The sequence below is a fragment of the Carassius auratus genome, chromosome 5 (genome assembly GCF_003368295.1).
Source record: "Carassius auratus strain Wakin chromosome 5, ASM336829v1, whole genome shotgun sequence".
In the NCBI taxonomy this organism is placed as follows: domain Eukaryota; kingdom Metazoa; phylum Chordata; class Actinopteri; order Cypriniformes; family Cyprinidae; genus Carassius; species Carassius auratus.
The window spans coordinates 12563876-12579283 of record NC_039247.1 but is presented as its reverse complement, the minus strand read 5'-3'; the positions used below and the strand labels follow the sequence as shown (position 1 = coordinate 12579283).

At 40.0% G+C, this 15408-nt stretch overlaps 1 protein-coding gene across 2 annotated transcripts; it reads right to left on the bottom strand.

Moving 5' to 3' along the window:
* Positions 1–557: 557 nt before the first annotated feature.
* On the bottom strand, positions 558–14648 carry enc1 (ectodermal-neural cortex 1). Of its 2 annotated transcripts, XM_026248631.1 has the most exons (5): positions 13822–14648; positions 12864–12899; positions 12147–12446; positions 10184–11707; positions 558–4612 (listed from the first exon to the last, which is right to left on the bottom strand). In XM_026248631.1, the coding sequence occupies exons 3-4, from the start codon at positions 12438–12440 to the stop codon at positions 10226–10228; spliced, it is 1776 nt and encodes a 591-aa protein (XP_026104416.1). In that variant the 5' UTR covers positions 12441–12446; positions 12864–12899; positions 13822–14648; the 3' UTR covers positions 558–4612; positions 10184–10225. The 2 variants fall into 2 exon arrangements, with proteins under 2 accessions (XP_026104416.1, XP_026104410.1); XM_026248625.1 differs by lacking the exon at positions 12864–12899 and having other exon boundaries at positions 13822–14646.
* Positions 14649–15408: the final 760 nt, after the last annotated feature.

Genomic DNA, 15408 nt, shown 5'->3' with positions numbered 1-15408 from the left:
AGACCATGTCTGGTTGTTTGATTTCCATTAAGGAATTAAAGGAACAAGGTAGCAGGAGGATAAAGACCGTAGGAGGAACCTCCACAAAAAAGGAAAGAGGCCTGTGCTGGAGGAGGTCTTTTACATTTTTCATGTTTCACATCAGCTGCCAGAGTTTGCAGATAATGGTCAGGGTTGCCACGGCAACACTGGAATAAAACGGAAAGTATCTTAAGGGTCACAAATGGCTGTTACTTCCTGTATTGCACGCACACACACACACACATACACACGACAAGATAATCAGAGCCTTTTCTGTACATTCATAGGGGGCCTTGATAAACACACACACACTCATTTAATACACTGTACAGACGTGCTGCTTGCCAAAATAAAGCTGGCCAGATATGTGAGAAATGTTTTACTGAGCTCCATATAATAAGCCATGCTGGAATTAAAAGCTTCATTTCCCTGCATAAAAGAAAGGAAAACTTACTTCAATATTGTAAAAGCATGTAATAAAGTTATTTTTGACAGTCAGGAAAACTTGAATAATGCAATAAGCTTTTATATCTATCAAGAGGAAAAACTCTCTTTATTAAGCCATGGATTTCACATTGTGAAAAAATCACTTGTACAAAATAATGTTAACCGCAGTGGTTGAGATAAAATAACAAAACAATTGCATAAAACAACAACTATAGAAATGAAAAGAAAAAGGACACCCACAAAAACAACAGTACAGCCCGACACTGACAGTGTTTTAGCAATGCGTCTGTGAAGGCATACAGCGTTTAAGAGTTCTCAATGCACACGGGCTAATGAGTCACCTCTGAATCAATCTTTCACTTCAGCAGGAGAAGAGAGGGAAAAGGAGTAAGAGAGAGAGAGAGAGAGAAGAGAGAAAAACAAAACACTTGACTATTACTAGTTCAAATGCAAGGATTGTTGACCATCGCTGTGGCAACTGTTCTGTGCTAGTGGGGGCAGACAGGGTTTTCTTTTTTTGATTGGCTGGAGCTCAGAGTATGCAGTGTCCTGTGAAAAGGTATTCTGGAAGGGGGAGGGAGGGGGATGTAAGACCCTAAAGGCCAATCGGAACATTGTATGCAAAAATTTCTTGGAGGAGATGAGAGGGGTTTTGGGAGGAATGCTTGATACTGATTTTCCTCTCAGGGCTTTTCTTCCACTTAGTTGCTGTGCAATTGAACTACATAGAATACTATATTCTATTAATATAAAGCTATATAATTAGTTTGTAGCATGTAGAACAGTGTTGTCACAAAAGCTATAGTGTAGTAAACTGCCATGGTGTTATTCAAACAAACCCAAAACCTGTTGTCACTATATCACTCTGCAGTGGACATTCAAACAGACAGATCCTCTCTACAGGCAGTGCATTTGGCATTGACATGAAAGCACTATGGGCTTTTATTTTTATTTTGAGACCTTCGGGATTTAGCTTTATAATAAACATCATTTTGGTCATCACTAAATTTGCATAATGGAATCATCACTTTTTTATGTCACAGACAACTAACATCCACTCTTAAAACTAAAGTTCTTATTTTTATTTCATTTTATTACTGACAACTTCGGTTCTTTAGATTATTAAAATAATCATTCTTCATACTAACACTGCATCTACATAGGAAAAACACTAACAGGTAAAAGGCCGTCTACAATGAATGCAAAGCAAAAGTTGAGAATCCATTTTTACTGTTGTCGGAATTAGCACAAATGCCTGTTTATAATGGGCCTTGTTTGTTTTTGTGCAATGCGTAATTCGTGTCTAATGTAGACACCATGTAGGAAAAAAAAACTGATTCTTGGAAGCATCTATCCACTGAAAAGTTATTTGGGGAACCCAAAATGGCTTGTCTATGGCATCACTGCGAAAAAAAATCATTTTGTAACCTGTATTTTTAGCCTTGTTTTTAGCCTTTTTCAGCCTTGTTTTATTCATATCCGATTGGAATCCGATCTAAATATATGACTGACTGTCCACGCTGTGTAGGGCTACTGCTCAATTCGCAATTTGTCCATGTTGCTCTTTCATTTTACTCAATATCTGCATTGGTTTCTATGGCAATGATGTCATGATGTTATGTCTATGCTTAAAACAACAAGAGCAATCCAGATGCTGTCTTACAAAATGACGACATGCTGCCATCACGATGGATTATTATAAGGGATAACAAGATAACGTCTTATCGGGCTGCATGCACAGCTTTATTCCGTGCTGTGGTCTCAGTCTCAAAACTCAAAGAGGTGGGTGGAGTAGCAGTACATTGTCATTTTTTACTTTACTTGTTATTCGCAACAACACAACCTTGTTTCTTCAAGGAAGTTTAGCAAATTTTCTACAAACAACATCCGATATGTTTTAATTTTTACGTGGCGTGAGAACATGAAAAAGCAATGACAGTCTGAACAAGGTTTTTTTTTTTTTTAAGAGTGCATCCACCAAGTTGTCTGTGACATATTCCTACACTGTTGAACTGTAAGGGACAGTCAAAGTTACGAATAGCTGGTGAAAGTTCCAGCTGTTCTGAGAGCAGCTGCGGATGTCACATTCCTCAGATAGCTCTACAGGACCCTCACAAATCAAAGAAACTCAAGGTCAGTCTGAGTTTCAGTAATGACAGAGTGAAGGATGCAGGCCAGGGCTACAGAGGGTGAATCTGGCACTGGCCTCTGGTCGAAAGCACTTTCTAAACTACACTCATGTTGTAGTAAGTGATCTAAAAGCTTTTTAAATGGAAGCTTGAGGTCAAACTATATAATGAGTTCACAAACAGTTGAAACAGCTCGTCAGAGCACCATCACAACCAGATGAACTTATCTTAAAGCACATCAGATCATTTCAATTGCTTCATCTATAGGACCCATATGTTTATAAGGATAGTTCACCCCAAAATGACCATTCTGAGGATGACTACAAGATGACATTTTTCATTTTTGTGTGAACTGCCCCTCCATTTTTAAGCACTTTCCTTGCCGTCCTCCAAACTTTCAAAACCACTTCCCAACTCCCCCAACTGCTGACCTGCTTACCCTGGGTAATCTGAGCCTGTGACATCATTGGGCCCATTCTTATCCTGTCAATGACCTTTGACCCCCAAGCCTCCCTGTTTTTGATCAGATGAGCAAGAGGCTCATGGAGTTTGCTGACCACAAAAAAAATTCCACCTGCTCAGTCAAAATGACCTTATGTAAATGTGCAAAAGAGCAGCAGGAACACAGAGCATTTTGAGCCATGCGCAGTACAAAAACCTGTCAGCTTCTATACATCCAAACATGTACGCAAGCAGAAAAATTAACAATAAATAAAACAGAAATATTGTTAATACACAATGAACCAAACAAAACAAACAGCTTAAAACAAATCATAAATTAAGACTATTAATAGACACTGAAATAGGTGAAGCCAGACAACCAGTTTCTTTCACTTTTTTCTTGTCCTGTTTTTTTTTTTTTTTTTAATTTACAGTTCTGTTGTTCTTGCAATAGAGATTGCATTCCTTCACAGGGTGATGAAACAACTCTCACCTCTTTTCTCTCTCCTGTCATTCACGTTTACATGACTGTATGTGCTTAGAATAGTACAGGCAAAATTGGCAAAACAGAAGTGTCTCGCACAATTGAAGTGTAGTCAGTCAGTCATCAGAAGCTGGAAGGATAGTGTTTGTTGGTTTCTCAGTGGGCATGCTCATACTGTTTGTTGGTTGTTTATTTTGGAGGGGGTGGGAGTATGATCGGGTGTCGAGTGGGGTCAGATGGACTCTTGTTTAGATGAACATACTGGGACATGACTCTTCCACACTCACTTAGTTGTAAACGCACAGCTGGCACACGTACCTTGGGACACACTGTGCAGTGTCCATTTTTCACACCAAGCTGCTAAGGTCTGTTCAACAGGAACAGTTCAGCATCAGCCTGTCCTCCTCATACGGACGTGTGAAGAACAAATCCTTTTAAACAAAGGCTCATGTTTCCTTCCATCCTTATAATTTTTAAACCAACAAAATAGGATGTTTATCAGTCCATTAAAAGTCTGCATCAGTCTTTTTACATCAGCAAATTTTAAGTCAGCAACATACATATAGACGTATATCAGGACATGAGGTACTTATCCTGGAGTATCTTAACATCTCCAATCATGCACTGAGGGTCCTGTTGATCTCCCAATGAAAAAGCTTCCACTCATCCTTCATGCAGTATACAAATAAAGACAGGCATACGGGTCTATTTTAACTTGCATGGCATCGGCATTGTAGGAAAACGGTCAGCGTACACAAATGTGGCGGACAGAGGTGATGAATATGCTGGTTACGATGGAAGCAGACTGGAGTTTCAGGGTACGCTGCAATTCTTTTGGTTTTCACTGTGAAGTCCATGTTCTGATACTCCACATCATGTAGGATATGACATGACAGTGTACTTGAAACTTCTAAGCAAGAACTGGTGAAGCAGCAGCAGAAAAAAAAAAAAAAGCTTCGAGACTGGACTTCATACACAATATTTAGCTCTTATGGGAGAAAGTCTCTTCATAAAATTGCACAGGAAGGTTATAGCGTTTCTTCACAGTTGGAATCCAGAGGACAATAACGACAAATAGACACAAAGAACTCTGTGGAAATAAGAAAAGAAAAACACATTAGGAATTTAAATTAACAGTTTTTTACTTTTAAAAGCTACAACTACAACTTCACATTTACGCCACACATTCACTCATGCATTTCAGGAGAGAATCACATCTCATAAATTTAAATTCAGACACTGAACCAGACCATTTGTTCCTTAGCTTTTCTTTTTCCCCTCAAGTAAAAAAAACAAAAAGAGAGAACAGGTCAGACCCTTAACACCTGTTCAACAGCAGACACAAGCCAAAACACATCACATACACAGAGGCCTGCACTCTTTTAAAGACCGCATTCAGCCAGATCATTGACTGTATTAATTCAATTAACGAAGAAACATTTAGGAACCTAGAGCACAACCAAATGTAATGCAACAAAGGCTTCCTCTTCTGCCCACTGTTGCACCAAATGTAATGCAGTACGTTTCTCCTCTTTGCCTTTGTCTCTACTATCGTTTTGCAAAGGCCAATATCCATTCTGAACTCACTCATTCTCTCTCAGGGCCTCTATCTTGAAATAAAGGAGAAAAATAAAGTGAAGGTGATCATTTGAAAGCAGATGTACCCTAAAGCGACCAAACCAAGTCGTTAGCACACCTTTTCTCTCTCTTTTTCTTCCCAACACCCACTTTCATCTTTTAAATTCTGCATACAGTTCATATAAATGACAGTAAAGGGCAGAAGAGCCCTGCAGTTACAGAAGAATCACTTGCCAATTAAAACCCACTCAAACAGAAGCCCAAAGGGACTTGAAGGGGGGCAAAGCCAAATCCATCCCTCCATCGATCCCAGGGCCGGCTGGGTGTAGGTTCTACAGAGCTGCTTTTGAAGACAAAATGTTCAGTGAACCATGGAACTTCATCTAAGCAGCATGAAGCTGACGGTGAATGAACACAACTTAGACTAATGACCCCCCTTCACTCACACACCCGCCAAACACAAGTCTGGCATTAACACACGCGCGTATGTGCAGCTCACACTCGAAGACACGCACAGCAACATAGAACATACATGCTTAGCTTTTACCATAGTGGAGGTTTTTTCCATTGATTTCTATTGATATTATACCAAACTAATAATATTCTGTATCAAAGCTGTCCTTGAATTTTAAAGAAAACAGTTTTAAACAGTCTTTGCTGTCATTAAAAATTAATTTCAGTTGGGGGGGGGGTTCTAATTTAAAAGATGATTACTGAGCTGTAGTAGCATGTACTGTGGTACTGCTTAGAAGTTTGCTGTTCTTTATCTTCTATAGTAGCTATTTTGGTGGCACTGTGCGTGTATGTTGTCTTTAAGAAAGTTAAAATAAAGAGGTTAAAATAAAAGCATCACTATTTCCACTAAAATGTTAGGCAGCACAACCCTTAATGATAATTGCAAGAAATTATTTGAATGATTTGTGGTGGCTCATGTGACACTGAAGACTGGAATAATGGCTGCTGAATATTTCTTATTCCAATATTGCATTTTTGATCAAATAAATGCATCCTTCATGAGCATACAAGACTTAAAAAAAAATTTGGTAGTACTTTATTTTACAGTCCTGTTCCCCATGTACATACTATGTACTTATTATAGTTATTACAATAACTATGTAATAACTAGGTACTAACCCTGATCCTACCCCTAAACCTAACCCTACCCCTACCCCATGTAGTTACCTTGTATTACCAGAACTTTCTTAAATAAATACACTGTAAGTACACTATAAGTACAAGTTACTACACGTACTGTAAAATAAAGTGCAACCAACATTTTTATATCTTACCAACCCCAAACTTTTGAATGGTAGTGTACTTATTTTTTTTTTTTTTTACTTCACATAACTTTCCTTTTTTTTATTATTATCATTATTATTATTATTATTATTATTATTATTATTATTATTATATTATATTATATTATTTTAGTTAAAGCTGTCAGACCTGACAAACTAGGAGATAAACACTTCTTTCTATGCGATAAATCTCAAAACAGTTGTGGATACTACTGGTGGATATTTTTTATGACCTTAAGTCTGAAAGAATCCCACATCATGAAACCTCTATACAAAGTCCTAAAGGCTGAGGCCATTTGTTGTTAGCCATCTACATATAGATATGTAGTTTGTCATTCGATCTGTTCTGGTATAATGCAATACTTCACCGAAGAGCATCCCTGAAACTTTGCAGAGTACAAAAGCAAATGGTTTCACAGAGAGAGGGAAAAGATAAGAGATAGAGAGAACAGTGTGTCTGTACGTAGGAAAGGAAGGATTTCTGTAACCAGACGCATTCCCATGGGAGAGAGATAGCAGGAGCTTGAGTGTGAGAAAACACAGCCAGTTGGAGAGTAAGAAAGAACAAGACTGAAAATCTTTGTTTACCCTCCCTTTTCCAGTCCTCCCCCTCTCCCCATCTCGGTCTTCCCTCTCCTCCCACTACTCTGGCCAGCAGTGAGGCTCCTCATTGTTAGTAGGGAGGAAGCTTGCTTAGAACACTTCATGCTCTTTTAAATGCAGAGGAATGGCTCAGTGAACAAAGGAAGGACCACCACTTTGAAATGAACTGCCCTGTCAAGGTGGGCGGCGTTTCACACGCACATGGTCACAGAGACTTAAAAAGCGAAGCTAAATGACCAGTGCCAAAGGGTCAGGAATGGAATGAGTGTGGAGGACTGCCTCGGTTGTCGTTTTTCAGTGAGGAGGAAGTTAAGTTAGTGCTCATTTTCTTTAGTCTACCATCCTGGAGTTTGATTCACTCTCTGTATTCATGGGTTATTCTGTTCTCGCTACAGTCAGACTCATTACCTGCCATGGAGGGAGAGGAGAAATTAATGTAGAAAATATTAATTAAATTCTTCCTGGCAGAGATAAATCTTTCTATTGTTCGGCGCTTTCAATCAAATAATAAAGGGCTAATTAGAAACACCCTCCATTTCTTTCTCTTCTTTTTTCCCCCAACAATGGATCTTTGAAAATACCCATTAAGAACGAAAATTTTATATGTACGAATAGAAATGCATCCGGATTGATTTTTGCTTTGCCCTTAAACTCGCATCACTGACTGAATCACAAGGATTTCAGCACAGAGCAAAACACGGTGACTGATGATACAGAAACAGTTCATGGAAAACAACAGCTATGACTCATCTGAATGACCTCATCTCATTTACTTATGCGTGTTTTAATCTAAAGTTAAGCAATATATGAGTCCATCCAAAAGATTTCTGACTGGAAATCAAGCAAATCAGCACAAGCGTGGATTTTACACTGATCTCGAACCTTTTACTTTTACTACAGCTACGATCTTTTGAATTCAATTTTGCTTTACCAGACACTGTTTTTTCAATATACATTTCAAATAAGTTTGTCTAGTTCACCATCACTTCATCAATGATTAACCAATCCCAGTAGATACAGCTTACAGTTAAATCATATAAATGCTTTAGTCAGACTTAAATTGCATTAGTAATTTTTAAATGTACTTTATGCAAATGTAGGTCTACTTCATCCAGCAAATGCATTTAATGACAAATTCATGATATTTGCCAGTCAACCATTCAAACCTGTGCGACCAACTTTAACCCTATCTATTTTATCATTCAAATATTTGATTCTGCATTGTAGGATATATACTCATACAAAAAGACTGAAGCTGAAAAGTGCAAAAGCCTACTGCAAACATATTGTAAAGGTACTGAACTGTTAGCGCTAGCATGCTCCATGTTGTCAACACACTGCTCATCCAAATACAACACACCTCACCATTTCGTTCTCTGTTTTTTCTCTGAATTCTCCCTCCTCCCTTGTTTTTCCTACCTCTCTTTCCTCCTTCCTCCACCCTTAGACAAATTTCCCCCTCAGGAACAATAAAAGTCTTCTATTCTGCTTCAATTACCCTCGGTGCAACGCCCCTTACTGCACGCTCATAACTCATTCAGCCCTACCGCAAGCCGCCTCCTCACAACAGAGACACACAAACATGTTTCACCCTGGTTCAAAATTTTACATGTGAAACTTTGCATGTGCCCCCACACACACATTGAAATTTAGGTGTAGCCTAGGATCTTTCTCTGGTAGGGGGAGCTTGAATCTCCAGCTCAAAGACCAAGGCTTTGAATTCTCTCAAGCAATTTTTTTTCCTCTCACAATCTGGTGACTGATCAGATACAGCAGAGTATCCGTATCAGCCGGACCAGACAGAGCATGCACACACACTGCATCGCTGGGCATATCACCACAGAGAGGTAGATACTGGAAAGCCGGATGCCCTTTTCCGATGCGGTCCTGCTGTGACCAAAGTCTGTTTTCCTGGAGACAGAGCGAGGCTCAATGCTTAATAGCCACTATTTTTATGGACCGTCAAGAGATGTAACAGCTGTAGCAACCTATTAGAAAACGTACATTAATGCACCAGGGTTATCGATTAAAGTGAAATGTTGAGATTAGAAAACCTAGAAACACAACAGAAGAATCTCCTCACAGAAACAAAGGAGGAAAACAGCAAAAATACCATCAGTCAAGGAATGAGAAAGAACACAAAAAGCATTGGGAAACTGATAGATTGAAAAGAAAGATAATTGATTTTGCATAGGAGCTATGTCGATCTGGTTGATATTCATAGCATGCTGCATTGCCATTTCTTTCCTCTCTGCTTCTTAAGACAATTTAATTGTTCTGTCAATAATCAATTTGCCACTGATTTTAATAAGGTTCTTTGTCAAATGTATGCATGAGGCAGATCATGAGGGATACATGAAAACTCTATATCCAAATGCAGTGTGCATATCAACACAAAGAGCCATGTAAAATTGTACACTGGAATTTTTCAATGTGTCAGTATACTTACAAAGAGGGTTCCATGTGTGGAAACCACAATACTGGAATTTTCATAATTGGAGTTAAAAACGTTCCGGGAAAAGAAACAATTAGCAAATATTATCTGAAACAGGTTCATGGCCTCAACTAACAAGGGCTGGGTTTTTCCTCATTCCTCTGAATTCCCTTGCATTCCAAAGAAAAATTATCTTAAAAAGTTTTTTTTGTCTTTTTTGACTCCTCAAACATAAGCTCATAGTCACTTGTAGACAAGAATGTTTCAAGAGTGTGATTTTCAAGATAAATGTCCACCATGAAATGAAACGAAGATCGATCCCAATACATAAAATGCTAAAACATACAGACAGGGTTATAGAAATTCTGGCTTATACCAATAAGACAATAATTACATTTTAAGGCTGACAAATGATGACTGATAAAGAACACATTCAAATTCTGTACAATTTTATCTAGATACATATAAAATAAAACAATTTACAAATGTTATTTCATTTTTGATTTAGACATCACACCTTTAATGATGTACAGTATAAAAATGGGGTTTTCTGACTAGATACATTGTTTATCAAATGTTAAAACAGTTAATAAGTTATTTTTAAAAGCTTAACTTTTAGAGAAATACTGGAGATAAAAAAAAAAAAAAAAATTCTAATATCATTAGATTACTGATTTGGTACTGCTATTTATTGCAACCCCATTCTAAAATAGGACAAACTCTTTTTTTTTTGGACTTCATGACTTACCTTGTAGGACAGTAGAGTCACTCAGGGAAGAACACCCATGCTTCAAGCTGGGAGGTGTTTCCAGGTGCTGACGAAGGCAGTGGGGATTAAGGAATATGGTACAGTAGTGATGCTGTTCCAGGCATCCAGCGTGGGGTCGTAACAGTCCAGGGTTTTGCAGCGCTGTGTACCAAAGTAGCCACCCACCACATAAAGTTTGTTTCCAGAGGCCACCGCTTGGCAGCTCATTCGTTTGGCCGTAACATCTCCAACTTTAGTCCACTGATAAGATTCGCTGCTGAATTTGTAGGCAGAGCAAGCTGAGAATTCGGTGTCACCACCCATTACAAAGATCTGGTTGCCGAGCACAGCAGCTGCGGTGTAGCGCCACGGCTGTGGACAGGACGCCGGGACTGTCCAGCGATTTTCTGAGGGATCGTAGCACTGAACTTTGGGTAGCTTGTCGTGGGCCACGCTCGTCCCTCCGAAGGCGAATAGCTTCAGCTTTACGCTAACGACAGCAGCATTGCTAACTCCTTCGCGCAGCGGAGCCACCATGCTCCACTTGTTAGCAACTGGGTCAAACTGCTCTACCTGCTTCAAAGACACAGATGGTGATGCAGGCAGACAGCCAGTGGCAGCAGTGTGACCTCCAACAACATAAAGGCAGTGGCGTAACTCAGCAGAACCGTGACCGAAACGTGCTATCAGCATCGGAGCTGCTTTGGACCATTCCTCATGTAATGTATCATACACCCAAACGTCCTTAGACACACCGTTCTCTGAGCCACGGCCCCCTGTCACGTACACTTTGCAGCCAATGGCACAGGCGCTGAACTCCTTGCGTGGACTGGGGATGTCTGCCTTTGGTATGATCTCTTTGGCCTTCTGGTCCACCAGGTAGAGCTTGTCGCACATAAACGTGGGGCCACCCAACAGGAAAAGGGCATGACTGGTCTTACGTGGCCGGGCGCAAGGACTATTAACGACGCCGTCATTTTGCAAGATGCGCAGTTTGCAGCGGATGGCTTCATCCACTAGCTCTTTGCTTTTAGCCTGTGCAATGATGAGCTCCTCTGTAGAGACGTTCTCCATGAGGAAGATTGCAGGCAGGAGAGCCAGACGCACAGTTCGGAGCAGCTCCGGAAGGTGACAGTGCCTCCTCTCAAGGTCGTAGTTCACCCAGTTAAGTGCCGACTCGTAGACTAGACGCTCGTCCTCGGTTTCGAGCTCTTCGTGTGCCAACAGTTGGACCAGCATGTCCTTGGGCAGCTGGAGAAACTCTTCAGTCTTGCAAATAGCAGGGAAGTTACTGAGGCACATGCTCCAGGACAGCTGGAAGAGCTGGGTGCACTGGTGTGCGTCCGAGAGCAACAGCATGCCCAGGCAGTTGGATGGGTGGAGGTTCTTCTCAAGGAACTCGGCACAGGCATCACGGATGTCCTGAAACTCCAGCATATCACCAGCCTCAAGGAGAGACTCTGCATTCTCCTCGTTTATTATTACTCTTGAGGAGTACGCATAATCCAGAAGGAGCTCCAATACCTAGACAATGCAATGATTAAATGCAAAAGTTAACCTAAATAAAGTGACAACCTCTCATTTTTGCAGCCAAACCGCAACACAAGTTACTTAAACCATGAGACTATTGATTTGTAAATGCCTGATGTTCAGCCTGATTCCTGATATTCAACCTCAGAGCTAGTCCAAGGTTTCAGTATTCTTCAATCAACAGTGTTGTGAAGTAAATAGGAGTAGCTCACAATAACAGACAATTTATTTCTGCCATCATTTACTCACCCTCATGTCATTACAAACCTTTATTTAAGAAAAAATTCAAACATGTTTTGTATTCCACAGAAGAACGTCATACAGGTTCACCACATCAGGTGGGTAAAAAAATAAATAAAATTCAACTATTTTTGGGTAAACTATGTGACATGCTCTTTTGAGTACTTTACAAATGCAAGCACTTGAACAATACCTCTGGATGAATGGAGTCCCTGAAGTCCACTTCACTGTCCTGACTCTCTCTCAGCCCTCCACTGAACATTGCTTCAAAGTAGCGGCTGCAAGCGGCCAGCACAGCCCTGTGGCACGGGAAAGAGCGGTTTCCCGCGTGGAGCAGAACATCAGTGAAGAGTCTCTGCTGACGAAGAGCATTTAGGTGCATTAGCACGCTGTCTGCATACGAGGACTTGTGGAACAGGTAGATGTTCATAGAGCCTGTGCTAGCACGAGACTTGCGGTTCTCGTGGACGCAGACTGACATTTTCATTGAATCCTGAAAAAGAGAGAGAGAGAGAGAGGAAAAAAAAAGTTCTGTTGACAAGACGTAAGAATAAAAACAGATCACATAACTTTTTTACAGGGAATACATGCTTGCTAACCTTTTAAGAGAATTAAAATTCACACCAAAGATAAAAGATAATGTGAAAGATTTTAATAACACGTGTCCCCAAGTGAGAACTGGCATGTTGCTGGCTCTGGAATAGCCATTGTTGTCTGTTGCAAGAGTTGACTGACATTGTTTTGAACAGTGATATGATCAGTATCAGCAAAACACACAGAGCATGCCAAACCTCAATATGAAGGCAGTAGATGATGTAATTCTGCAAACACAACATAAAACCCCACTGGAAGCCTCTCTGATGTCTAGCCTACTGGAATGTGAATAAATGCAAGGGAGTCTAATCATTACCAGGTGCTCAAAGTTGGACGGATAAGGAGGGGGAAACTGAAGAAAAAAAAAAGAAAAAAAAAATTTCATTAGTAAACACCCCTGCCGGAAATTCACTGAGGAAACCCCAACAAAGAGTTGAGAAGCAGGCACAGAGTCAACAGTAAGTGTGTCAGTGTCACCGGCTGCCATCTGGTCGCCTATATGGTGCACATTCAAATCCAATCATTCTGAATTTCCATGTAACCGATACACACCCCCTGGTCCCTGCCGGCTGTCGACATCCCTCCGGGGAGAATTTAATTGTGTTTCCGCTAATGTTGTGCAGAGGCAAAATGTAGTTCTGAACTGGGCTAAATACATTAGGAACACAGAAGCAATGGTGATGTATCACACCTGATACGGTCCAATAATCCATTTAAATTGGCCACAGCTGTGAAGTACAAGAGCCAGAAACCCTGTGCTGACATTGGCAATTAATTATTTTGCAACACAGCACTGAAAAATAGCTATGTTATGCGAATGACTGTACGCATAAATTATAAACAATCAGTTAATAGCTTACAATAATTTTTTTTTTTAAAGTGTAATGCCAAATTGCAATCATATAACAAGTAGGCTCTATAAAAAAGTGCTTTTCAAACACCATTTGTTTCTACGCCAACAGATGTTACAGAAATCTAATTTTGAATGATGACAGATCAACATTCTCATGACAATGTCATAGGTGCATTGACTTGCACACACCACTATTTTGATATTTCTATCATTCAAATTTTTATTAAACATTTAAATGGCAACAATTATTATTTAATGCTTTACATGTTCATTATAAATCTTATTTGTTGTGTTTACAAATATTTGTACACTCGAATATAAACAGCTTTGATGTGAAATATCCCATGAAATGTGTCCTTGAAAACATAGGGTAACTAAAGAATCCACGTGCATTTATTAAAACATAGACGATATGTATTACCTGTTCAGGAGCAATGAGGACTTCAGTTCCTTCTGCTTTGGCCCACAAACATGCCACAACGCGACGCGTACAGAGTCACAATACTGGCGGCGCTGGACGCTCTGGTAACAGCGTCCAATGTCGCGTGGATAAACCACAAAATAAACAAATGAGGAGTAATTGAATCCACTTGCTTTTAACGTAAGCAGCAAGCCTAGAGATGCAATTTGGTCTATTTTGCTGAATTGCACAGAAAACTACTTGAGTTCCTCTATCTTTGTGACCACGGTGCACAAATACATCCGCTCGTATCGTCATAGAGCAGCTCCGTCGCTGCGCGTGCAGGTCTCAATAGTGAACAGCTGACGGGTGTGAACAGCTTTTAGAGGAGGAGAAAGAGAGGCGGAGCACTGCTGCTGTTTAGGACAACCTGGGAGGAGATAGACTGATGAACTGGCGTGAAAAGAGAGATAAGGTGGGGCTCATTAATAAAGTACCAAGGGACTTTTATTAGGCTGCCTGCATATCACAAAGGGATTTATGTGTATGAACGTTTTCAAAGAATCTATACACTGATGTATCCTTCGCATATGACTTACCTTTTAGGAAGCGCTGCTTTGACAGTCATCCTACTCAACAGCAACTTCAGTGGCAATGCTGTGCATTCAAGTGAAAGTGATTTTAAATTTTAGTCTATAAATTGTACTTTGAGTCCAGCCTAAACTTTGTTCCTCATCCTCATTATTCGAGATGCACTACAATGCAGACATTGGTTAGAATGTTCAGCGCTGGTATTGAATTTGAGTTCACGGAACAACGTCGCCCCCTGCTGAACAAAAGGTGCATTTGCGTTGTCTGCATTATGCCTGTAAAACGCCCTTGACATGTGTAGATGATTTAAATGTCTACATTTTGAATAGAAATGTGTTCCAAAACATTTGAAAAATAAAAATAAAAATAAAAATTCTACCAAATTCTACCAAGTAGAAGTATGTGGCTACTGTGCCCCTAGTATGCTTCCTTTCTAAGTTTGTGGAGCTATACATTTAAGTGTATTTAATGCTGTCTATTGTCGGGCTCCGTGAGAAAAATATCACTGGATTATTTCAATTAATGGCAAAATTAATGTTTTGAACTGTAAACTGATAGTCTAGTGCAGGGTTATTCAAATCTTGCCCTGGAGGGTCAGTGCACTGCAGAGCTTAGCTCCAACCCGGATCAAACCCTACCTGTGATTTTCTAATGATCCCAAACACATTGATTTACAGGCTTTAAATCAATCAATTAAAATTACAGGTGTTTGATTAGGGTTGGAGCTCAAGTTTGCAGTGCACTGGTCCTCCAGGACAATATTTGAATAACCTTGGTCTAGTGTCACAGTCTGTGAGATACACTCTAAAAATGGCTGGGTTAAAAATAACCCAATTGGCAACCCAGCACTGGGTAAATATTGGACAGAACACATGCTGGGTTAAAGTAACCTAGCATGCTGGTTTACACATTTTAACCCAGCATGCTGGGTTATTGAGAAAACCCAAGATACAGAGTCATTTTTACCATTTGTGGGTAAAAATTCTGGGTTATTCTTGCTGGGTTATTCTCATAATT